The sequence below is a fragment of the Vulpes lagopus genome, chromosome 2 (assembly GCF_018345385.1).
Source record: "Vulpes lagopus strain Blue_001 chromosome 2, ASM1834538v1, whole genome shotgun sequence".
In the NCBI taxonomy this organism is placed as follows: Eukaryota; Metazoa; Chordata; class Mammalia; order Carnivora; family Canidae; genus Vulpes; species Vulpes lagopus.
In genome coordinates this window covers 33,418,752-33,443,226 of record NC_054825.1, presented here as the reverse complement: position 1 = coordinate 33,443,226, position 24,475 = coordinate 33,418,752, and the positions used below count along the sequence as shown (strand labels likewise).

General features: G+C 36.9%; 1 protein-coding gene across 3 annotated transcripts in view; it reads right to left on the bottom strand.

The window, feature by feature from the left end:
* Positions 1-23,764, bottom strand: part of LOC121484498 (protein FRA10AC1) — a 37,454-nt gene extending 13,690 nt beyond the window's left edge. The window contains exons 1-12 of one of the 3 annotated variants that reach the window (XM_041743851.1): positions 23,683-23,764; positions 23,416-23,485; positions 21,743-21,819; positions 20,059-20,154; positions 19,885-19,930; positions 16,531-16,607; positions 15,379-15,462; positions 14,602-14,686; positions 6,679-6,724; positions 4,324-4,437; positions 2,976-3,018; positions 359-471 (exon numbers count right to left, since the gene is read on the bottom strand). In XM_041743851.1, the coding sequence (XP_041599785.1) occupies positions 359-471; positions 2,976-3,018; positions 4,324-4,437; positions 6,679-6,724; positions 14,602-14,686; positions 15,379-15,462; positions 16,531-16,607; positions 19,885-19,930; positions 20,059-20,154; positions 21,743-21,819 (781 nt within the window). In that variant the 5' untranslated portion in view covers positions 23,416-23,485; positions 23,683-23,764. The other 2 variants (XM_041743852.1, XR_005986055.1) reach the window with 2 other exon arrangements.
* Positions 23,765-24,475: the final 711 nt, after the last annotated feature.

Here is a 24,475-nt window from a genome sequence, read left to right as displayed (position 1 = left end):
AAAATCTTATAAAACCCCCAACCAGTTTCCTTTCAACCACTGTAAGATTTATTTTTTATTTGAGAGACAGAGCAAGCTATGGGGTAGGGTCGGGAGCTGGGAGGGGGCGGCAAAGGGAGAGGGAGAAGGAGCACCTGACTTGGGGCCAGGGCTCCATCTCACAACCTTGAGATCATGACCTGAGCCAAAATGAAGAGCTGGACTCAACTGACTGAGCCACCCAGGCACCTTCCTTTCAACTTGTACAGAACAGAAATCTAAATGCATTCACCAATTAAATTCTACATTTGACACATACAACAGATTACATTTCATGTTAAAAAATGTGAGTAGATATTATATTTTGATTTCCTTTTACCTTTATCCTTTTTCTTAGAGGTCTCTTCTGCAGAAGATGATCTGGATTTTTTATGTGATGACTCATCTTTTTTGGTTTTGTCCTTTCTTTTTTTTGACTTGACTTCTTTTCTCCTTTATATTGAACAATATAAAATTAAAGTTAACTTTTTAAACTGACCTTTATGAAACATAAGAACCAACGAGCAAAAAGTCAAATCAGTTAAAGTAACTTATTTTTACAATGTAATTTACATAAGGAACCCTCAGATGAATCTGTAAATACTTTAGGTTAGGTTGGTACATTAAAGACAATTCTGTAAGATAATAAAGCCTAAAACTCTAAGATAAATTATTTTTTATAAGTTCTGTATACAAGCCTTAGTAAATATAAATCATAGTTTTACTCATTTCTTCATTTTCTATCACTTAGCCATTTTTTTTCAAATTACAAAATCAAATGTCATTTCCCTCCATCTAATTCATAGCTACCTATATTTTGAAAAAAAGAAGAAACAATGCTGTAATAGCTCTAAAATACCACTAAGGGCAGCCCTGGTGGCTTAGCGGTTTAGCGCCGCCTTCAGCCCAGGGCGTGATCCTGGAGAACCCAGATCGAGTCCCACGTCGGGCTCCCTGCATGGAGCCTGCTTCTCCCTCTGCCTGTCTCTCCATCTCTGTCTCTGTGTGTGTGTGTGTGTCTCTAATATATAAATAAAATCTTAAAAAAATAAAAAATAAACTACCACTAAGTAGAAAATTCTTCTGTTATGAATAAAAGAACACAGTATCAGACATTTGGTGTATGTGCTTGGCTGAGGAGCCAATGGGGCGAAGCTACCATCTGTGGGATTATGACTGAATGCCTCTAAGTCAGAATCCCACCCAGGGCTGAACGATAAGGCAGCGCCGCGGAGCCTCGGTTGGCCTCGGTTGGTTGGCCTCGGATAGCCGGTCCCCCGCCGGCCCCAACACGCGTGGGGACAGAGGTCCGGTGCGGAGAGCCCCTCCTCCCGGGAAACGGGGCGTGGCAGAAAGGGGGCCGCGCCCTCGCCCCTCACGCAACACACGTGGGGAACCTGGTGCTAAACCATTCGTAGATGACCTGCTTCTGGGTCGGGGTTTCGTTTGTAGCAGGGCAGCTCCCTCGCTGCGATCTATTGAAAGTCAGCCCTGGTCACAAGGGTTTATAAAAAAATAAATAATAATAAAAAATAAATAAAAGAACACAGTAAAGCATAAAGGAATGAGGATGGAGGGGCTTACTGTTAACTCAAATGTCTACTTTACTCCATTTGTCCTTTTACTGCTATAGCTTTATCTCTTCTAGGCCAGGTTTACAAGGCTGTCAGTACCATAGTTGGTAAGTAATTGATTTTAACTGGTTAAGAAAGGAAATACTAGACAGGAAAAGGTGATAATGCTGAAACTAAAACCAGGAAGGAGAATGAAGAGACAACAAAGAGGTTCAGTTTCAAGAAACATACTCATCAGACCTCCCAAATTAAGGAACTTATACCAAATGCTATAATACTATTTATTTAAGGCAGTAACATGTTCTCTCATAAAAATTATGTCAATTTTGAAATGAAGCTTGAAAGTCAAAGTCAAAAGCCTCTCTGATATCTTTCAGTATCACTGATGGGAGAGGGGAAATAAAGATTAGGCTATTCGAGTAATCTAAAAAATCCTGCTTTCAAGTATTTAAAAATTATTCATTACTTAATATTTATTTTTAATAACTAGAATTCTAGATTGCTAACATTTATAACATAGCTGATTTTTAATTTAATATACTGACATACACATTTTATAAAGTTGCAGAATCTCATTATTAAACTTTCAACTGTTATTCAAGGCCCTGAAACCTGACCATCACAATAATGATAGGTCACAGATTTTCTCTGAACATCTTCAATGCCAGGGACCCCATTATGCTTAACTTACCATATACCAGGCTCTATGTCAAGCACTTTATGTGCACTTCCATTAATCCCCATGATAACCCTAGCACATTCATTTTTAGAGGTGATAAAATTGAGTCTTACAGAGATTAAGTACCTTGCCCAAAGAAACAACTAGTAAGTGGAGAAGCTTAGAGGAATACACAGGGTCTGATTTCAAAGTCCATGATCTTATTTACATGTACTGCACATTGAAGAACACTGATTAATTCCTCCCACACTCAACATGACAGACACATTCTATCTCACTCGACAGGAGGCTGATTTTAACATTTGAAATGAGAATAAAGGTATACAATCCTTTGGAAGAATGACAAACTCCAAATAAAATACTGTTTAAATGAGACATAAGAATCATTTTATAAAGATCTACTTTACAATAGTTTCCAAGAATACTATGGCTTCTGAACATTGACTCCAAACTAAACACTCTAGCATCTATCAACTACCCTGCACAGGCCTTCATCTTTAAAACTGCTTGGCTAAAGGCATGGCAAACTTCCAGTTTCCCAGTATATATATGTACAGTGTATCACACAATAATGCTGAATATTCTATATAATCAATTAATTAAACCATCAACCACTCATGTCCACATTTAGACATTCAGTGCAGGTTAAGTGACTATGCCCATGATTACTAACCATTAACAACAGTATTTTAAGATAGTATTACCTGTGATGAAAATTTAATTTAAAGGAACATTCTTTGCATAATCCTAAAAAAAAAAAAAAGTGACACCACTGAAAAGCTGATTTTGAATTAACTGTACTACTACTCTTTATTATCATACATTCCCATTTTTCCTTATATCCCTTTTTCAGGCTATTTGAAAAATCAATCTGATTCGTTCCACCTTAAAAAATGCATATGCATAATAAAAAGGGCAACACAAATGTGTGAAGAATTGAAAATATTCTAACATTACTTTAGAAAAAAGTGCTGTCAATTTACTCCAAAGGCAAACTCTGTTCATATATAGCACTAATGTGTGTCTCACATCAAAGATATCTAATAAAAATAGTGCGGGTATGGTCACTTCCTCTAAAGTGCTCTAAGAGTTTTCAAATAGAAAAGAGCTTTTCAAAAAGTTCCACAATTGTGGCATCTTCTTTTGCCTTAATCTTAGTTCACTCCAGTTGCCTTTCCCTCATGAGTACTTCCAGGAGGAACTTCTGCATTGGTGTGCATTGAGTAGCACCTGAGGAAATTCTTGACTTTGCTAGTGTACAGAAAACTCTGAAGCATATTTTTTTAGGAGTCAGCGAAGGTTGCTAACATGATGGACAAAAGAAGCTGACCCATAAGACTAGCTTAGTTTAAAAAACAAAGAAGGAACAAAATGTTCTAAAACATATTATGAGAGACTGCTGTATTCTGGGGTATATAACCTTAAGCTTTTAAGGCTGATATCAAGAACAATTATGCCATCCTAAAACTTTTTATTGACACAAAGAGAGTATATTTATTGTCCACACCACAACAATATGGCTACCAGATAATGAGAGATTTTACATTGCTTTTTCTGATACTCCGGATCTCATTCTGCATTCGTGACATTCTCATATTAATGGGAAGAGGTCTTCATTTGGCATTAGAAGTATTTCACCTAAAGGTCACCATAAGGCTGAGAGTATAAAAACTTCGGCTCAAAAGTTTCTGTCACTTTGAGAAACTCAGAAAAAAGTGCACTTCCAGAAAGATATATTAAAATTTTTAAATTAAAATTAAAAAAAAAAAAAAAGGGATCCCTGGGTGGCGCAGCGGTTTGGCGCCTGCCTTTGGCCCAGGGCGCAATCCTGGAGACCCGGGATTGAATCCCACATTGGGCTCCTGGTGCATGGAGCCTGCTTCTCCCTCTGCCTCTCTCTCTCTGCCTCTCTCTCTGTGACTATCATAAAAATTTAAAAAAATAATAATAAAATTTTTAAATTAAATTTTAAATTAGCCTATATATTTTTATATCTGAATTATTAGATAAATTTTGAAGAAGTCAATTATATCCCACCTAAAGTCAACTTACTTAATTTAACAAGCGCATTTCTCTTTTCACCATGCTCAATATAACCAAAATTAACTTCCCAACTCTTCAAATCTTCTTTTTTATCACAGCACTTATTTCCACAGAAAAACTGGCCTGCAATAAAGAAATATCAACTATGATAGTTGGTGACAATATTTATCTGTACAATCTAGAATTTCTCCTGAAATTTACTCTTAACATACATAAATTCTTAGTTCTATGTAGTAAGCACCAAAAACTAACTGAGCATAATAACTACAGTATGCTCAACGGATGTGTATACAAGTATTAAATCAAAAAGCTGAAGAAAATGTTTTTTAAAAAAATCTGTCACAGAATTCTTGCTCAATAGATACACTGTTTAGATAAGGGTTTCAGTGACTCCCTGTTAGGAAATCTTATACTTTGGAAAATGTAAGTACAAAAAGAGTATACTGAATGATACTCTAAAAGAATAAATGTATTTTCCATAGTACGTGTATTTACACCCGGGTGAATCCTTTTTAATAGTTAATAATAATTTTTAAATTGACTAAAATTCTTATTTTAATTATTAACTTTATGGCATCTATTTTAAATACCAGCATAAAATGACATTTAAAGGACATTTTAAAATGGGTGGACTCTGAGATGAAGTAAGAATAAGTAAACAAACCCAATGTTCTAAATTTTAGAGTTTACCTGACACTAAAATCAACACCACCTTATCATGTCCACTGTGTACTAAAACGTTTTGCAAAGAAGGATTAACACTGATGACCCATGAGAAAAAAATAAACTACTCAACAACTATTTACTTTCACAGCAGAAGATGAACCTCCTATTTGTACAAGCAAAAAGGAATTTTTATCTCAATAATCTGCACCAACAGAAACAAATCTAAACTTTTCGTAAAAAAGAAATTAAAAATGAATTCTGAAAATTATCAGTCCAAAGAGCCTGTAACTATTCTATAACTTTTCTATGCTATAACTTGGCATTTTTTACTCATTCCAAATGAACACTTCATGAAATCTGTGTATGTTTAATAATGTCTCTATTGCTAAAACCAAAAATGTTATACTTCTAAATCAAAGCAAAAGCTTTCTTTCACCAACTAATTCTTTTTTCAGTTATACTAACTTAAAGAATGCCCATCATTTCTTTAAGGCAGCATTACTTACCATCACCTGAAAATGCCATCTAATAAAAGTACAAAATTTTAAAACTGTGAGACATTTCAAAATTTTTCATTGTTTAAGTAAAAACACAAACTAAATGTAATACTAAGAGTTTTAAAAAGTTAAAAATAGCTTTGAATTTATTCATTTTCCTTCTCCTTAGAGTATCTTCACAAGGCCAATCATTCTTCTAAAGAAAAAAAATTCCTATTTCTTAATTTTGTTTTACTGCATATCCAGTTTTATACCTCACATAACATCCAATTCATGTAAGATGTAAATGACCCACAATGATGACATCAATGTTTAACCATTTTAAAATGCAACCTTTATTTTCAGTTTAAAGGTTTTTAAACTATTAGTTTAAAATTATTTCCTAAATGCTCTTATGTAGTTTTCAGAAGCATTAACACTTTAAAATGCAATTATCAATAAAGAGTTAATTTAATATAGACAGCATAAAGATATTAATTTTTCAGAGATCTATGAATAGATTACAACAATGAGTAGAAAAAGCACTTACTGATTGCCTATCAAATGTCTGATCTTTTGCCATAAGACTAAATATTTGGGCTCAATCTCAATGACATCACAAATAAGAACTAACTTGTCCAAAAATTCTATTAGGTTCAAAGTGATATTTAATCTCTACTTTCAAAACATGATTAGACAGGGGTGCCTGGGTGGCTCAGTGGTTGAACATCTGCCTTTGGTTCAGGTCGTGATCCCGGGGTCCTGGGATTGAGTCCTGCATCAGGCTCCCTCCAGGGAGCCTGTTTCTCCCTCTGCCTATGTCTCCGTCTCTCTCTGTCTGTCTCTCATGAATAAATAAATAAAATCTTTAAAAAAAAAGTGGTTAGACTGGCATACAATAATACCAACTCATTATTCCAAAAGTTTATAAAAAGAAAAACTCAAGTATTCATCCTTTATTAGTTTCTTTTAACTCTTTAGCCATTTTCTACTTCTACTCCATTGAATGTTCTAAAACCAAAAATGTAAAGGTAAAAATCACGAAAGCATTATATTTTGGCTTTGCTAGTAATGTATCATGAATACACGGTCTCTAATTTTACTTTTATAGATAACCATTTATTAAATACATGAGGAATAATCTTATCCAATGACTTTAATTCAATAATACAACAAAATAACCTTATCCTATTAAAAAGTAAATTTTCAAAAAAGAAATTACCTTTTCCTGAAATTACTTCTTTTTCTACTCGCCACCTAAATCCAAACTAATAAGAAAAAAGTTACATTTACACTAGCATAAATTTAAACACTATTTAAATTGTATATATACCTAAACATAGAGCCAACAATTGACATAATGACATTTACCAACCTAAAAAGCAAACCTAATTCTGCAGGAGGGGAAGATGGCAGCAGAGTAGGAGGACCCTAGGCTTGCTTTGTCCCATGAACACAGCTAGGTAACTATCAAGTTATCCTAAATACCCTAGAAATCCATCTGTAGACTGGCAGAACAAATTCCACAAGTAAAGGCAGAGAAGAGGCCACATCAAAGTAAATAGAAAGTGTGGAGATGTGACTTTGGAAAGAAACAGATAGTGGCTGGTAGGGAGGGACCTATGGTCAAGGAGAAGGATGAGAGATGGGACTAACACACAGGGGAGCATGCAAGGCAAATGAATCCACATAGTAATTGGCTTGGAAAGCAAAAAAGACCAAATTAGGTGAGTTCATGCAACCAGTACTGCTTAAAGGTTAGAGTTTTAAAGATTAGCATGCTTGGCTCTGGGAGACCTTGGAGGACATGGGGGCTGCTCTTGGACAGAAGGCAGGGGAAACACCCCATGGGCATTTAGTGTGGAAACAGTGATTGAAGAGTGCCTGGGGCACATAGTGCAGAGGTTAGTTGCTCATGTCCCAAAAAGGCAGTGTTTAGAGAAAAACCCCTCTGGGAATAAAGCAACTGGCCAGTACCATTTCCCTCCCCTGCCCCTCAGCATAAACACAGGGCCATCTACAGAAATCAGCGCAGTGCTGACACTCACTACCTAACTTGCTTACACCAGGCCCTGCCTGTCCCCCTTCCCAGGCACACTTGCCTCAGTCTCAGCACAATGATCCCCCTCTCCCCAGACCACTAACTCAAACCCCTTCCAGACCATGTCTCCCTATCTGGGAGTTTTGCAAGGCCTTGGTTCTAAGTGGCAGTGACAGGTCTCATTTCACGAGCACACCTAGCTAAAACACACTGTATTCAGGCCAGAGACTGAACACTGCCTGTGACAGGCAAAGAAAACATTTGCAGACAACTGGCCTGAAGGATAAAGCAGCCAGGACACAACAGCAGAGTGCATGCAGTATACACTGGAGACACTCCCAGAAGTACCAAGCCCTGGAGAACAGGGGACACTACACTGCAGGGCACTACAGGTTCTTTTCTGCATAAAGCCAGTACTCCCAAGAACAGATGTAGCTGACTTTCCTAACACACAGAAACAAGCACAAAGATTTGAACAAAATGAAAGACTGAGAAATTTGTCCTAAATTAAAGAACAGGACAAGGCCATGGCTAGAGATCTAAACAAAACAGATATAAGTAACATGCCTGATGGAAAACTTAAGCAGTGATCATAAAGATACTCACTGGACTTTAGAAAAGAGTGGAAGGCATCAGTGAGACCATTAACACATTAACACAGAGATAAGGAATAACAGCAGAGATAAAGGGTTCAATACATGAAATGAAAAACATGCTTCATGGAATAAACAACAGGCAGGAAGAAGCGCAGACAAATTAACGGCCTAGAAGACAGAGTGGTGGAAGGTAATCAAGATGAACAAACGAGAGAAAAAAGAATTATGCAAAGAGATAGTAGATTCAGGGAACTCAGTGACACCATCAAATGTAGTAATATTTGTATTATAGGAGTCCTGGAAAAAGAGAGAAAAAATGGGGCAGAGGATTTATTAGAAGAAATAATAGCTGAAAACTTCCCTAATCTGGGGAAAGAAATAGTTATCCAGATCCAGGAGGTGCAGAGAACCACCAACAACATCAAAAAAGCAAATCTCCACCAAGACATATTGTAATTAAAATGCAAAATATAGTGATAAAGAATAAATATTAAAAGCAGCAAGACGAGATAGTTACATACAAAGGAAACTCCATAGGGCTATCAGATTTTTCAGCAGAAACTTTCCAAGTCAGAAAGGAGTGGCATGGCATATTCAAAGTGCTGAATGGGGAAAAACCTGTAGCCAAGACTACTCCATCCAGCATGACTATCATTCAGAATAGAAGAAGAGATAGAGCTGCCCAGGCAAATAAAAACTAAAGGAGTTCATGACCACTAAACCAACCCTGCAAGAACTATTAAAGGGGACTCTGAGAGAACCAAAAATGAGAGTATGAAGGTAGGAAAAACAAAAGCAGTGAAAATGAATATTTCTGTAAAAAAAACAGTCAAGCAACTCACAAAATAGCTACAGCAGACAACAACAACAAAAAAATAAAAGTCATCAAATAGGAAAGGAAGAAGTAAAACTTTCACTATTTGCAGATGACATGCTACTGTATATAGAAAATCTGAAAGACTCCACCAAAAAATTATTAACTGATCCACAAACTCAGTCAAGTCGCAGGATATAAAATCAATGTACAGAATCTGTTTCATTTCTATACACCAATAATGAAGCAACAAGAAGAGATATTAAGAAAACAATCTCATTACAATTGCACCAAAAATATATGATACCTAAGAACAAATCTAACCAGAGAGGTGAAAGACCTATACTCTGAAAACTATAAATAAAGTGAAGATGACACAAAGAAATGGGAAGACATTCCATGCTCATGGATTGGAAGAACAAATATTATTAAAATGTCTATCCTACCCAACCCAAAGTAATCTACACATTTAATGCAATCCCTATCAAAATATCAAACAGCATTTTTCACAGAAGTAGCACAAAGAATCCTAAAATTTGTATGGAACCACAAGGGACCCTGAATAGCCAAAGCAATCCTGAAAAAGAAAAGAAAAGATGGAGGCATCACAATTCCAGACTTCCACGTTACATTACAAAGCTGTAGTAATCAAAACAGTACAGTTCTGGCACAAAAACAGAAGAATAGAAAAGAAATGAACCCACAAGTATATGATCAATTCATTAATCTTTGAAAAAACAGGAAAGAATATCCAACGGGAAAAAAAGACAGTGTTTTCAACAAATGGTGTTGGGAAAACTGGACAGCAACAAGCAAAAGAATGAAACTGGACCACTTTATTATACCATACACAGAAATAAATTCAAAATAGATTAAAGACATGAAATCATGAAAATCCTAGAAAAGAACACAGGCAATAATTTATTTGACATTAGCCACAGCAACTTTTTTCTAGATAGGTTCCTTGAGGCAAGGGAAACAAGAGGAAAAATAAATTATCAGAACTATATTTAAAAAAAAAAAAAAAAACTACCTTTGCACAATGAAGGAAACAACCAACAAAACTAAAAGGCAATCGATGGAATAAGAGAAGGTATCTGCAAATGACTTATCTGATAAAGGGTTAGTTTCTAAAATATATAAAGAACTTACACAACTCAACACCCAAAGAACAAATAATCTAATTTTTAAAATGGGCAGAAGACACTAACAGACATTTCTCTAAAGAAGACATATAGATGGCACACACAAAAAGATGCTCATCATCATTTATCATGAAGGCAATGCAAATCAAAACTACAAGGAGATATCTCCTCACACCTGTTAGAATGGCTAACATCAACAACACAAGAAACAATAGGTTTTGGTGAGGAAATGGAGAAAGGGTAACTCTCTTGCACTATTGGTGAGAATGCAAACTGGTAAGGCCGCTCTGAAAAACAGTATGGAGGTTCCTCAAAAAGTTAAAAATAGACCTATACTACAATATAAAAGTGGAACTAGTGAGTATTTACCCAAAGAAACAAAAACACTAATTCATAGGGATACATGCACCCCTATATTTACAGCAACATTATTTACAATGGTCAGGATATGAAAGCAACCCAAGTGTCCATCAATTGATAAATGGATAAATATAAATATAAATACACACACACACACACACACACACACACACACACACACGCAATGGAGTATTATTCAGCCATATAAAAAATATCTTGCCATTTATAACAACATGGATGGAGCTAGAATATAATGCTAAATGAAATAACTCCATAATAATACCATAGGATTTCACTCACATGTGGAATTTAAGAAACAAAACAATAAGCAAAGAGGGAAAAAAAGAGAGATATAAAGACAAACTAAAAAACAGACTCTCAACTATAGAGAACTGATGGTTACCAGCAAAGAGGTGGTGGGAGGAAGGGTGAAATAGGTGATGGGGATTAGGAGTGCACTTGTTATGAGCACCCTTAAAATAAAAAGTTAAAAAAAAAAAGCAAACCTCATTCCCATCATGCTAGCTTTTTCCTCCTTTGAAGCTCTAGGCATTTAAAAATACATTTGAACAATTACCAACTTCTCTGTTATGGAATAATCTTCTTTACTTTTGAACTACCTATTAAAAGGTATAATGCTAGGCCACAAGATACCTAAATTAAAAAAAAAATATATGTATCCTGTTTTATGACACTGACTGATACAGTAAAGAGGCAATATACTACAGTACAAAAGAATTAGATTCTCTGAGTTTACATCTTAGCTCCACTACTTAACAGCTTTATAATACTGGACAAGGTATTTAATGTTCTTGTGCCTCAGTTTCCTTATATGTAATGTAGAGATAATACAGTACCTACTTCTTTAGGTTAAGAGGTTTAAATGGGATAATACACACAAAGTATTCAGAATAATACCTGGTACATAGTATCCCAGGGGTTAGCAAACTATGGCCTGCTCCCTATTTTATAAACAAAGTTTTATTGGAACACAACCAAAATTATTCATTCTTGCATGGTTCTTTCTCCACTGCAATGGCAAAGTAAAGAACAGGAAAGAGGAAGGGAACCCTTTGGAGCCCAAAAGTGGAAAGCAGTGAAACTTCTGTACAGATTCCTAAACATAACTTTGTTTTTTGGCTAAAAATAATTTTTCTTTTTAAGGTCTTTCATATTCATATGCTAATTTTCTATAATTTCAGTAAATAACTTAGTTTTCTATTCAGTTTACTAAAATGGTTAAAAATTCAGCTTTAGAATTATGCAGACCCAATGTAAGCTCTACCGTTCATTAACTAGTTCTGGGGCCTTGGAAAGTTTCTCAGTTTCTCAGTCTATTTCCTTTTTATGTAGAAAAACCTCAATCTTATAGATTGTTGTATTGAGAGATAATTCTGATAAAGTGTTCAATGCCTGATTAACTTTGCCTATTTTTATTTTTTTATTACTTGAATTTGACAATTCTGTATTTTAAATGCAAATGAGGGCTCAAAATATTTGAAAAATATTCTGATTAAAATCCAATAAAAATAAAATCCTCGGGATCCCTGGGTGGCGCAGCGGTTTGGCACCTGCCTTTGGCCCAGGGCGCGATCCTGGAGACCCGGGATCGAATCCCACATCAGGCTCCCGGTGCATGGAGCCTGCTTCTCCCTCTGCCTATGTCTCTGCCTCTCTCTCTCTCTCTGTGACTATCATAAATTTAAAAAAAAAAATAAATAAAATAAAATAAAAATAAAATCCTCCTAGCCTAGGAAAAAAAATTAAAAACTCAAAGTAACTGTTTAATTCTGTTTTAAACCCATACATGTATGTGAGGATTGCCTGCCATCTAACATTTATGTTGGGATGTCCAATGAAGCACATACCAATGTGTACACCAATAGCTCTCAATTTTTTCTTCATTAATCCATTCAACAAATAATATTCAAATATTTGAATAATTATTAAGCAACTACTTACTGAGTTTGACACTCTGCTGAAGATAGGATTATTAAAACAGAGTCTAATGTTAGGAAGTTTACAATCTTATAGGGGGATAGGAAATGCAACAAACAAATACAGTATGTTCTACTAGTTAAAGGTTGCATAGAGGTTTTGTCTCATTGTGTTTTTTATATTCTTTCCAGACATAAATTTTCCTGTTGATAGGCTGTATTAAACACTAGAGTTACTAAGGATTTGGCGCTAGGCCTCCTTCTCTTAATCTACCTTCTAGTACAAAGAGATCACACATGCAAGCAGTAAGACAGAGAGATCCTAACTTCCTGAAAACACAAAGTTCCATGACCATCTACTTGGACTTCTATGTAGAAGAAAAATAAACTTTTGGCTCATTTAAGCCAGTGTTATTTAGGAGTGCTTCAAGACCTCGCAGCTGAATCTATTCCTAACTGATGCAACAATCCAACAAAACTCTCAGTGATGAAAGGGAAGAAGTAATAAGGAAAGGAATAGGTGTGTGGGACAAAGGCTAGAATTCACTAAAAATGCCCCCAAGTAACAGGTGCTAAACTAGGAGATGATTAATTAAAAATGAATAAAACACTGTCTTTGTAGAAATGAAACTATGAGAAAATGCATCCTAGCAAGGAAATCAAAGATACTACTCTTAACTCTCTCCAATACCTCAAACATTGTATGCCCAAAAAACAGTCATATTTTCTAGAAAAGACCCCCCTCATACGTATGGGGTAAGGGGCACATCAGAAATCCCTGTACCCTCCCCTCAATTTTGTTGTGAACTTAAAACTCTCTAAAAAATAGTCTTTAAAAAAAAAGAAAGCATTTACCTCACTCCACATTTCCTATTTCTTATTTCTTACTTGGATTTACCCTCATATCTAACTACTCATCATGTTCTAATAGGAACATATGTAAGACTGATGAATCACTGACCTCTACCTCTGAAACTAATAGTAAATTGTGTTAATTAATTGAATTTAAATAAAATTTTTAAAAGGGAAAATATAATTTTTTTCCAGATTATCCTCTTTAAAGTATGATTTCCAATAATATATTACATATTTTCAATGGAGAATACAAATATTTATTGTTTTATGTACACTTTTCCCCCTTGACTAGATTATAGGGTTTTTTTGAAAGGTAGTCATGCTTTAATTCACAGTGCCCTGCCCATCCTTAATAAATCCTGAAGAGCAATCAACAAATGAGCCAGTGTTGAAAAATCTGCTTTATCATGCAATCCTAGAAAGATTTGTATTTTATATTCGACTTGCACTGTAGTAACTTCAAGTAACTCCAATTACTGTGGTGCCTTTTAGATTTGATATGATCAATAACTAGTACAGAGAGAAGAGCTAGTTCCTAAGAAATTGAGAAAGTCTTTGGGTTACATGACATACATGGGTTTGTAAACAGGGTTGCAAAACTGGACACTCTTATCTATAAAAATATTGTGAAGCAACCCACATAGTAAAGGCACTATTGAAAAAAATATTAAACCAATCACGCTTCTGAGATTTAACTAATTAAATGAAAAAGAAATACTTATAATAAATAAATCTAAGACAATTTTTTAAATAGACTGTCTTAATACAAATGTACACCATCTAAAATATACAGATTTATGCAACATTCTCTCCCACCATTTCAAACTGACATCATCTGTTTCAGGTCACCTTCTCCAGCTGCAAATGTGAAATTTGAGATAGAAATAAAAATCACTTTAGTATCAACTAAAGTAAGATGTAAAGCAAGAATGGAAATCTGCCATTACTAAATAGCACTGGTAAGAGTTAATTCTACTAAAACAGACGTTGATATAAAAGAAGATGTGCACCTGCGTCTTTATAGATGGTAATTTATTTGAAAAAAAAAATCAATTTCGAACACCATCCATGATACAAGACATCATCCTGCAGTGTCAAATCATTCATTATAATCAGTAAAGGCTCTAGGTCAGAGTCTGGATGAAACAGGATCCAGTAGCCACTTGTGTTTAATTTTAGACTATTCATGCCTCAGCTCACAAAGTACCCTTGACTAAGGGGGCCCTTTGTAAATTTCACAGCTGCAGAGGTTAAACCATCCAGATGATATTTCATAGATACAAGACAACCTACACTTGAATTAGCACCTTTAAAAGAATAATGTGGGGCATGATAGTATAATTAAAAGTAATACTATACTTAAATAAGAACCTTCTATAAATATTTGGAAGGCATACCTTATTTTCTTTGTATCTACTGAGATCTGCTATGCAATATTCCTTGAATAATTTATCATAGTATTTCTTTGCAAGTCTCTTCTCCCTAGAGCCATAAAAAATAGATAAATCTTTTACATTTAGAAATTCAACCACAGTTTGCCACTTGGAAGCAATGCCAAGTAAATAACGTATATCATATAAATATTAATGTTTTAAAAGAGGCCTATTACTTACATGTGCATAGACTACTTGGATGTTAACTATTAATAGTGGCTCTCTTAAGGAGGGAAACTAGAAGATTGACAGAGAGGAGACTTACTCCTTGCTTTTTATCTTTTGTAATGTTTGCACTTTTAAAACCACTTTCAGCTTGACGGGATGAGCACTGGGTGTTATTCTGTATGTTGGTAAATTGAACACCAATAAAAAATAAATTTATTAAAAAATTATAATAAAATAAATAAATAAAACCACTTTCAGGTATTACTTTTTCTCAAAATATTTTTTAAAATTTTGTAAAATGTGTATTACAGGACAATAAACAATACAGTAAAAATGTAATAAATTTTCTTTTCAAGACAAAGTGAAGCAATGAGAAGTTAGTTAAAACTGCTAAAAATTACTGAAAGAACCAAACCAGACTCAATACTCTGAGGCACGTTTTTATGTCCTCCTTATCCTCCATGCACAGGCTAAATGCCTTGGACAGGTGGCAGGGTAAGAAAACACAGAGAGAACAGGAGAGACAGGACTAAAGTATGCATTATGCATTATGTCTCAGGTGGAAAAAATTACCAATTCATGTCCATTTCATCCTCCTCATTCCACAGGAATCTATGATTTTCTCGTATAACATCCATATCTGTCTTGTCATTTTCCCTGGAAAATAAAACTATTTCAATTACACATAACCACAAAATTTAGTCAAATTTAGGAGGTTAAACAATTCTGTGAGATTTTTTAACACTTGAGAGAAAATACATGAAGATATAGTTTTCTGTGTGAATATATACATATGTATATATATTTATAAAAACGATTTTCATATTTTCAAACAACACTTATGAGTGCTGTTAACAGAAGCAAGTGGATAAGGCATCCATTCACCTCTCGTACTGGCTTCAATTATACAGATGGTCCTAAACGACCAAAGCCAGGATGAGAAACCTGAATAAACACTAAATGGATAAGGAAAACTTATGAAAATAAGTTTAGAATTGAAAAAAAGTCGGTAACCCCATCCCACTGAGCTCACATTGAAAAACTATATGAAGAGTTTTCCATATCTCATTTCACTACAGCTTTCTAGAAAGACTGAGTAAGGGCAGAAGAGAATTAGAGAATGCTGGGGGAGAGGGGGTGTATTTTAAGATCCTAACAGTCTGGGGGTATAACAAGGGAGTGTTGGGGAATATAGGCTAAATTGAGAGGGGAGATAAATTTGGGGTAGATGAGATCATGTAAAGTTTTTTAAGGCTCTACCTAACTCAGAAAATTATTAAGTCAGAGAAAAAAACCCACACAACCAAGAGTCTCTGATAGAAGAGCCTCAAATATAGGAAGGAATTGTTTTTTTTCCTGTTTGCCCTATCTTTTAAAAAAGCAAGCCCAAACATTGAGTCTAAGAAGTTAATCAGTTCAAAGATCCTTGCCCAGGGAAAAAAAAAAAATTACTGCATATCAGGCACATGAGTATCCCTCACATATCCTATTATTGCCAGGCGTAGATCTGGCTCAACAGGCTACCTGAGGCCTGTTGCCAGAGAAATGGGATTCATGATGAGGTACTTAGCAAGAAGTTATGGATAGCCTCTTCACTTTAGGGTACTATAAGGAAACTGGAATGGAAAGCAGAAAAGAATGACAGAATCAGAAGACACAGTAGCTGTGGATCTTTAAAGACATCTACACCTTTCTCACATTCTATGTAAGCTTCATGACACTTACCCCAATCGCCTGAAGTCTTCTTTTTTGCCACCATAGTATAAAATATAGTCATTTACAAACTTTGTATGCCTTTGATACTGAAATGCAAAAAATTAAGGATTTGATTTGCTCAGGAGTTGTTCTGTGCCTATGATATATGAGTAAGGAGAGAAAAACAGTATGAGTCTACTTAGTTTTTTAAATATGCAAATACAGGGGCACCTGGGGAGCTCAGTCAGTTAAGTATCTACTGTCCCCTCAGGTCATGATCCCAGGTCCTGGGATCAAGCCCCATGTCAGGCTCCCAGCTTAGCAGGGAGCCTGCTTTTCCTTCTCCCCCTGCCTGCCACTCCCTCTGCTTGTGCTGTCAAATAAATAAAAACGATTATAAATAAATAAATATGCAAATAGATACTGTACATGCTTATGATTTTTAAAAAATATCTACAAGGGGACACAGGGGTGGCTCAGTCAGTTGAGCGTCCAGCTCTTGATTTCAGCTCAGGTCATGATCTCAGGGTCCTGGGATTGAGCCCCACATGGGGCTTCACACCCATTGGGGAGTCTGCTTGTCTCCCTCTCTCTGCCCCTCCCCCCACTCACATGCAGGTGGGCATTCTCTCTCTTTGAAATAAATAAATAAATCTTTTAAAAAATATATCTAAAAGGTTAAATATTAAACTGCTAGGGATCCCTGGGTGGCGCAGCGGTTTGGCGCCTGCCTTTGGCCCGGGGCACGATCCTGGAGACCCGGGATCGAATCCCACATCAGGCTCCCGGTGCATGGAGCCTGCTTCTCCCTCCGCCTGTGTCTCTGCCTCTCTCTCTCTCTGTGACTATCATAAATAAATAAAAAATTAAAAAAAATAAAAATAAAAAAATAAACTGCTAGAAGGAGTCAACAATGTAGAGCAGAGGGGCTTTCATTTTCTACTGAATACCATTTATATTGCTTTGAATATTTTTTCAAATTAAAGGTAAGGAGTACAAATTGCATTTTATTATTATAAGATATAATTTAATTATTCTAGTAATGAAAAAGCCTCTAAAATAGAAGATATAAATTTTATATATTAAATCCTAATATCAGGCTTTCAAAAATATGTAAATATAACAAATCAGATGTTCTTTTTTATACTTTCAATATTTAAGGAATTCAGTCATGTTTAATTGTTTTTTAAAGATTTATTTATTTATTCATGAGAGACACAGACTGAGAGAGAGGCAGAGACACAGACAGAGGGAGAAGCAGGCTCCTTGCAGGGAGCCCAATGCGGGACTCAATCCTAGATCCCGGGATCACAACCTGAGCCGAAGGTAGGCACCCAACCACTGAGCCACCCAGGCATCCCAGTCATGTTTATTTTTAATGGAATATAACAAGATATACGAGCATTTAATTTTTTGTTTAAAAAGCTCAATGGTATTCTCTCCAGAGCAGAGCATGCAAATTACAGAACTGACCTCATCCATAATGCTGTCTGACTACACCCTATTATGTCAAAGGTAAATAATGACTTAATTCATCACAATATGTTCTAATAGAATATTGAATCAGAATATAATACTTCCAAAACTGGCAACAAAGCAGCTAACCTTTTCAGAAAAGAAAAAAGAGAAAGCCAGATATCCAGAGATTTGCTCTTAGCCTGTCTCTAACTGGTCATACAACCACGGCAAGTCACCTCAATCTTTTAAAACTAGGGTTAGCAAATTCTGTTAATGGTACATATGCAGGCAATATGGTACCTGTCACAACAGCTTGGCTCTGTCATTTTAGCATGAAAGCGGGAACAGATAACACCTCAATGAATAAGCACAGGTATGTGGCAATAAGACTTTATTTACAAAAATAGGTGCTGAATGGGACCTTGGTTCCAGGAAGATGGTTGTAGACAAAAATGTACTTCTCCCTATTCTTCCCACCAAGAACAACTAAAAACCTTGGAAATTATATCTTAAACAAATATAAGACTCTGAAAGGTGAGGAGACGAAGGCGTAACAGCTAGAGAGCTCAAGACCTATGGTATGACATGGTAGTAAGTTACTCAGGTTTTCTTTTTGACTCATAAACTCAAACTTAGAAATAAAGAAGCTAGCAACCTAAAAATCCCAACAAGCATAGACAAGAAGAGTCCCAACAAAAGCCTGCTCTCTCTAATTGAATAACCAAGAGAGAGGGTAGCCTAACATGAGGAAACTTAGACAATATCTACCCTACTCTAGCCAAAAATCCTAGAAATACCTGGCCCAACCTCTCCCCATGCCAGAAAAGGGGACCTACACTTTCACACTCACCAGGCTATAACTAGATCCCCCAAATGAGTGGGGTCATAGAAGGCACAACAGATGCTGAAATACTAAAGGAACAAGTGGCAGATGAGATCCATGGGAAAGCCAAGCCATTGGGTTAGAAGAGGAATAAATTGGTGGTAAGATAATTTCTATAAGTTAAAGAAAAAGATTAGGAATGATAACAAAGTGAAACAGATGTCAATAGGTAGATGATGTATCTAATTGCCATCATCTCCTTCTCTTAATCCTGACTGTAATAATAAATACCAAGAAACACTATAGGTCTTGGTTGGCTTCTCTTTCATTCTCCAACATTCCCAACTGTAATATGGATGGCCAGTGGTAGCAGTCAGAATAATGAGCCACAGTCTTACCAAAAAGCTGAAGTGAGACATGGCTATAATAGGGGGAGCAAGATACAGCTTAAGGATAGCCCCAAGTCATGCCTGAGAGATGAAGCCACAACAGGTCTGAGGACAGTCCACACACCCATCTATCTACTTTTAGGTACAAGTTTTACGAAGACCTTAAAAAGCCAAGAACCAAATAGTAAAAGAGTAAGAGTTAAAATGAGACTAAAGATAAAAGCAGTACTAAAATGAGAAATGTTGAGAGCGTGGCAAATACAGGTTGGAAAAATAACTGCAGGTTCATGGACTTTGTAAACCTATTTATAGATCATTAGTAATATGTTTTATTATTATTTTAAAGATTTATTTATTCATGAAAGACACAGAGAGAGAGAGGCAGAGACACAGGCAGGCACACAGGCTCCCTGTAGGGAGCCCAATGCAGGACTCGATCCCAGGACCTGGAGATCTTGCCCTGAGCCGCAGGCAGAGGCTAAACCACTGAGCCACCCAGGCGTCCCATGTTTTATTATTTTTGTCTTTAAATCTTTCTTATGTATTAATAAAACAGAATTGTACTCAAAAGTATAAATGACAAGACTGCACATCAATAAACACCTTTAAAAACATAATTTAGGTCTACCTGACTTCACAAGATTTTATGAAATAAAAAAATTGATTTTAAAATATTCTATTGGTTATAAAAATCTAGAAATATAAAAAGGATACAGCATCCATAGCTATGAGATGAAACCTTCTATTTCTTGCTTCTTCCCTGTTAAGACAAATTTTAAACAAATTCAAATGTCCATATTCTAATTAATATAATTAAATCTCCAAGTCCCTGAGTTTACAAAAACATCTTAAGCCAAAAAAAAAAGTAATTTACACTGAAGTACATACCTATCCAGCAATTCTGCTGCAACTTGTTTATGGGCCACCTTTCCATGTTTTTCTTTCTGAAATGGCTTTTTGAGCAGTAAATCATCTTCAATTGTCCTGTTTGTGATGAAGAAAATTTAATTAAATTATAAAAGAAAAATTATCAAAAATTATTAAAAGAAAAATTATTATAAATTATTTACTCAAAAGGCATTTGCTGTTCCTTTATACTTTAATAATTGGAACATTTTTAAAAATTCAAGTCTTAAAAAAGACTCACTGATCTTTAATGAGACATGTTAGTCTTGCTCCAATAACTTAATTTCTTAACTTTATTTAATACTTAAAAAATAGAGAGGGCAGCCCAGGGGGCTCAGTGGTTTAGTGCCGCCTTCGGCCCATGGTGTGATCCTGGAGACCCGGGATCAAGTCCCACGTTGGGCTCCCCGCATGGAGCCTGCTTCTCCCTCTGCCTGTGTCTCTGCCTCTCTCTCTTTCTCTCTGTCTGTCTCATGAATGAATGAATGAATGAATGAATGAATAAATAAATAAATAAATAAATAAATAAATAAATAAATAAATAAAAATTGAGAAGATGAAACTAATGAATGGGTTCTGAGGTCAGGCCACCCAGATTTCAGGATCCAAACTTGGGCTCTGTCATTTACTATCTTAATCTTAAACAAGGTTAAGTTACTTGATCTCTTTGTGTCATAATTCTCCTGTTTGTAAAGTAGAGATATTGAAGCTTTTGGTTGGTAATATAAAAAAAGAGCTAGATAATAAGTGATATAGACTACAGATGATCATCCCTAGTTAAGAAGATAGATATAACCCTAGAGTAGAAACTATTCAACTAGATTTACTCAAATTCTACTCTTACAATGTAGTATTTCTGAATGAAAAATCCTGAAAATGTAAAAAACCATACAATGTAATTTATTATGATTATTTCTATTCTTTTGGTTATCCATGAAGTCTGAGTATCTAACAAAACGTTCAGTCCCATTTAGTATGCCTAAGATATGGCTCTCAGTCTGCAATAAAGCAATTTTTATAAGTTTGGTTAATATGAATCAGTCAACCACTCCTAAGTTAACAGATAAAATCTAGTTTCCAAGCACTAAAAGCTGAAAACAATGCCCCTTAACACAGCAACATCACCAAGATGCACACTTCTTATAAGGCCCAGGTTTTTTTTGCTGACAGCTCTTGTCCCTTCCAATTCAATAAAAACTTCCATGAGCTCCCTCCTTTGAGCATTTAGTCTGTTCATTCACAAAACCATAAAACTGCACTGTATCACAATCTCACCCTCCACATTAACCTCATTTTGAAGTCACGTACTTGCAAAGGGACTACCAACCAAGCCCCCTTCTTAGCTCTGACGTTTGCAAATAAAGTCCTTAAAAGCTGGATGAAAAATAGACGCAACAGAGAAATCTAAGAATTTTAATTGATTTCCTTCCTCCCCCACTTCCCTTTCCATAAATCCCTTTAAGTAAGTTAAACATTACTTTCTTATTTTTCACATAACTGTTCTCATATTCTCAAGTCAATCCATTATAGTTTAATAAACAAAAATTCATTCAGTAGAGCAACACTGTCTTCCCATGCAAACACAATCCAAAAATTTTCAAATACTTATTTATACCTCACCGCAATCTAGAAACGATCTGAAACACAGATAAAAAAAATTACTTACCTTTTTTTCCTTTTGTTAGATTCTCCAACTTGTTCATCATCACTAAAATCAGAATCATAGCCTCCATGACCATGCATCTGTAAAGGAGTATAAAGTCAGTTACTTAGAACTTAAGTTGCCATAGATCAAGAAACACAATAATTCAAAAATAAGTTATCTTTAAAAGCCGTAATAATTTTAATGGATCATGGTGGATATATCACTGTTCGTGGGCTATCCAGCCACCTAAAACTTTCATTCACTTTGAAATAACAGATTTACCCTTCAGAAAATGACTCAACCAGGAGGCTACTCTTTGACCTCATTGAGAACAAGCTCTAGAAGCTGCTGTGTGACTGCACACAGGGTTGTGATGCTTCACTTTGGACTCAAGAGTACTAACAGTTGCTGTGTATTTATTATCAACTATGCTCCAGACATTATGGTAGGTCCTTAACAAATGATGCTAACTCTGTAAGTTAGGAACTATTATCTCCAGTTTACAGATGAAGGAATCAAGGACAAAGTTAAGTAAATCAATTCTATAGCAGATAAGTGGCTAAACTGACCTACTTGATTCTTAAACTCATGATTCCAACGACTGCAGATTGCCTCTCTGGAATATGCTAACATGATTATACTCCACTAGACTTACTGTATCCGTGAACAGTACACCATCGATGCATTAAAACTTTCCTATCTTTATTTCCACACATGTTGAGGTTTCCTTTTTCCTTTAAACCGAGTTTCTTTGAGGTAAACAGTCTTGCCTTTTGGCCTAGTTAATTTTATCTTGTTCCAACTCATTTCTTTAACTTAAATTCTTAGAAATACTGAAAGATTTCAATTGTCACTCAGTTGTGTTGGAAACCTCTGGTTTCAGCATTATATTGAATTTGGGACACACATTAATGGGAAATCAGTAGATGATTTGACTTTTGATGTCATACTCAATTCATACGGCCACAAGGAACTAGTCCTGGTCAAATGATACCATCAAAATGTCTAAACTTTAATATTTACTATTACAAGTGCAGCAGGAAAAAGAGGAAAGCACTCCCTAAGCTTTCTGGCCCTGGACCTAAGACAAGGTTCGTTCTAGTGGTGGCCACCTCGAGTAAACGAAGTCTGTGATCTTTTTCAAACTCTGGTACCTGGGGCACACCTCTCCTTCCTGGCCCACAGAATTCTAGAGAGGGAGGTCCTAGCCCGGGTTGGAGGTAAAGGCATGTCCGTCATCCTCCGTCTCACACCCCTTGCTCCAGCTGTCCTATCACGTCTGTTCAAGCCAGCCTCTCACCGCGGAGGTCCTCACTTTCTTGGCATCTTGAGGAGGCCGGCCGCTGTGTGGGGCTTAGAGATTTTATCTTGCCATCAGCCTACCACAGGGAAACCCTGCTCTGAGCCTCCCACTCGTCTTCCGTTGTGCATGTTCCTTAACCTCTCCGGGCCTCGGTGAGGCTAGTAGTCAGCCTACCGCCCGCAGGGGACTGCACGTTCAAGGAGCTACAGCCTACCAAGAGTCTTAGAGGACAGTCTGACCTGTAACGATCCCGTACCTGTTGACCATTATCAACGTCACCTTGTTCCCACCACCTCTACCCTTGCTCCCCCTCGCCCACTTCCTTTTTCTCTGGCGTCTGCATCCCATACCCATTTCAAATGAGAGGTTGCACGGAGAAGCTCTCACTCACTTCAGGCCACGAATCAACTGACAAGGGCCGAGAGAAATGCGAGAAGGGAGACGCCGGGTGTTTCTAGAACCTACCAAAAGAATAACAAACAAACAAACAGAAAAAGATAATCAACTAGCACCATGTGAGGGACAAGTTTGGAGGGCCGTCTCCCCGACCCCAGATACGCTCAAGGCCCTCATCACACGCCCCGTCCCCCCTCCCCGCTCTGCCAGGACGCGCGCGGAGTCCTTCCCCCTTTTCCCGGCGGCCACAGCGACGACCCACGGCCTGAGCGCGCCGCTGCAGCGCCCGTCCGGTCCGCGCCGGCCGCACCGCCCCGCCGCCGCGACAGCCGCCGCCGCCGCCGCCGCCGCCGGCTCCCCGCCTCTTTCTACGGGTCCCGACTGGGCGCCGCTTCCGGCCCGACTCGGCCGCGTGTCACATTTACAGGACTCCGTCTTGGGGCGCGGCGACCTTGTGCTACAGCCAGAACAGCCCCGGGAAACGAAGGCGGCGGAGAACGGGGCCCGGAGCGGAGGCAGAGGCTTCCTGCTTTCCCAAGTCGAAGCCCTCGATTTTTCCCTGGGCCTCCTTCCCTTCGGGAGCCCATCGTCTAATGTCGTGTGGCACTGCTCACACGACGCCCACGCCCTGCGTTTGAAAATGTTTTGTTTTAGAAAAAGCCCTGCCTGCATATCACCTGCCGTCCTCTTTCTAGTAACCTTAGTAACGCCTCCTCGGAGCATCCTCGCGGAGCGTCTGTCTCCGATCTGCCTCTCCTCCCCCTTACATAAAACAGTTCTCATAATTAGAACAAAAATAACTTCCCATCATTTCACCGCCCACACAATAGATACCATTCCAAATGCTGTGCTGGTGGCAGAGGAGCTCATGGAATATCGGAGGAAAGGAAGAACAGGGAATAGGGGAGATGGCACAGGGTCTCGGATTCTCTGCAGGCAACCACCTGGCACACGTGAAAAGGGATCCAAAATATTTCTTTTTAAAAAAGAAGACAAAGAAAAAAAAAACACATATAGCAAATTTTACATTATTTGAGCTCCACCAGGTTCTCCCT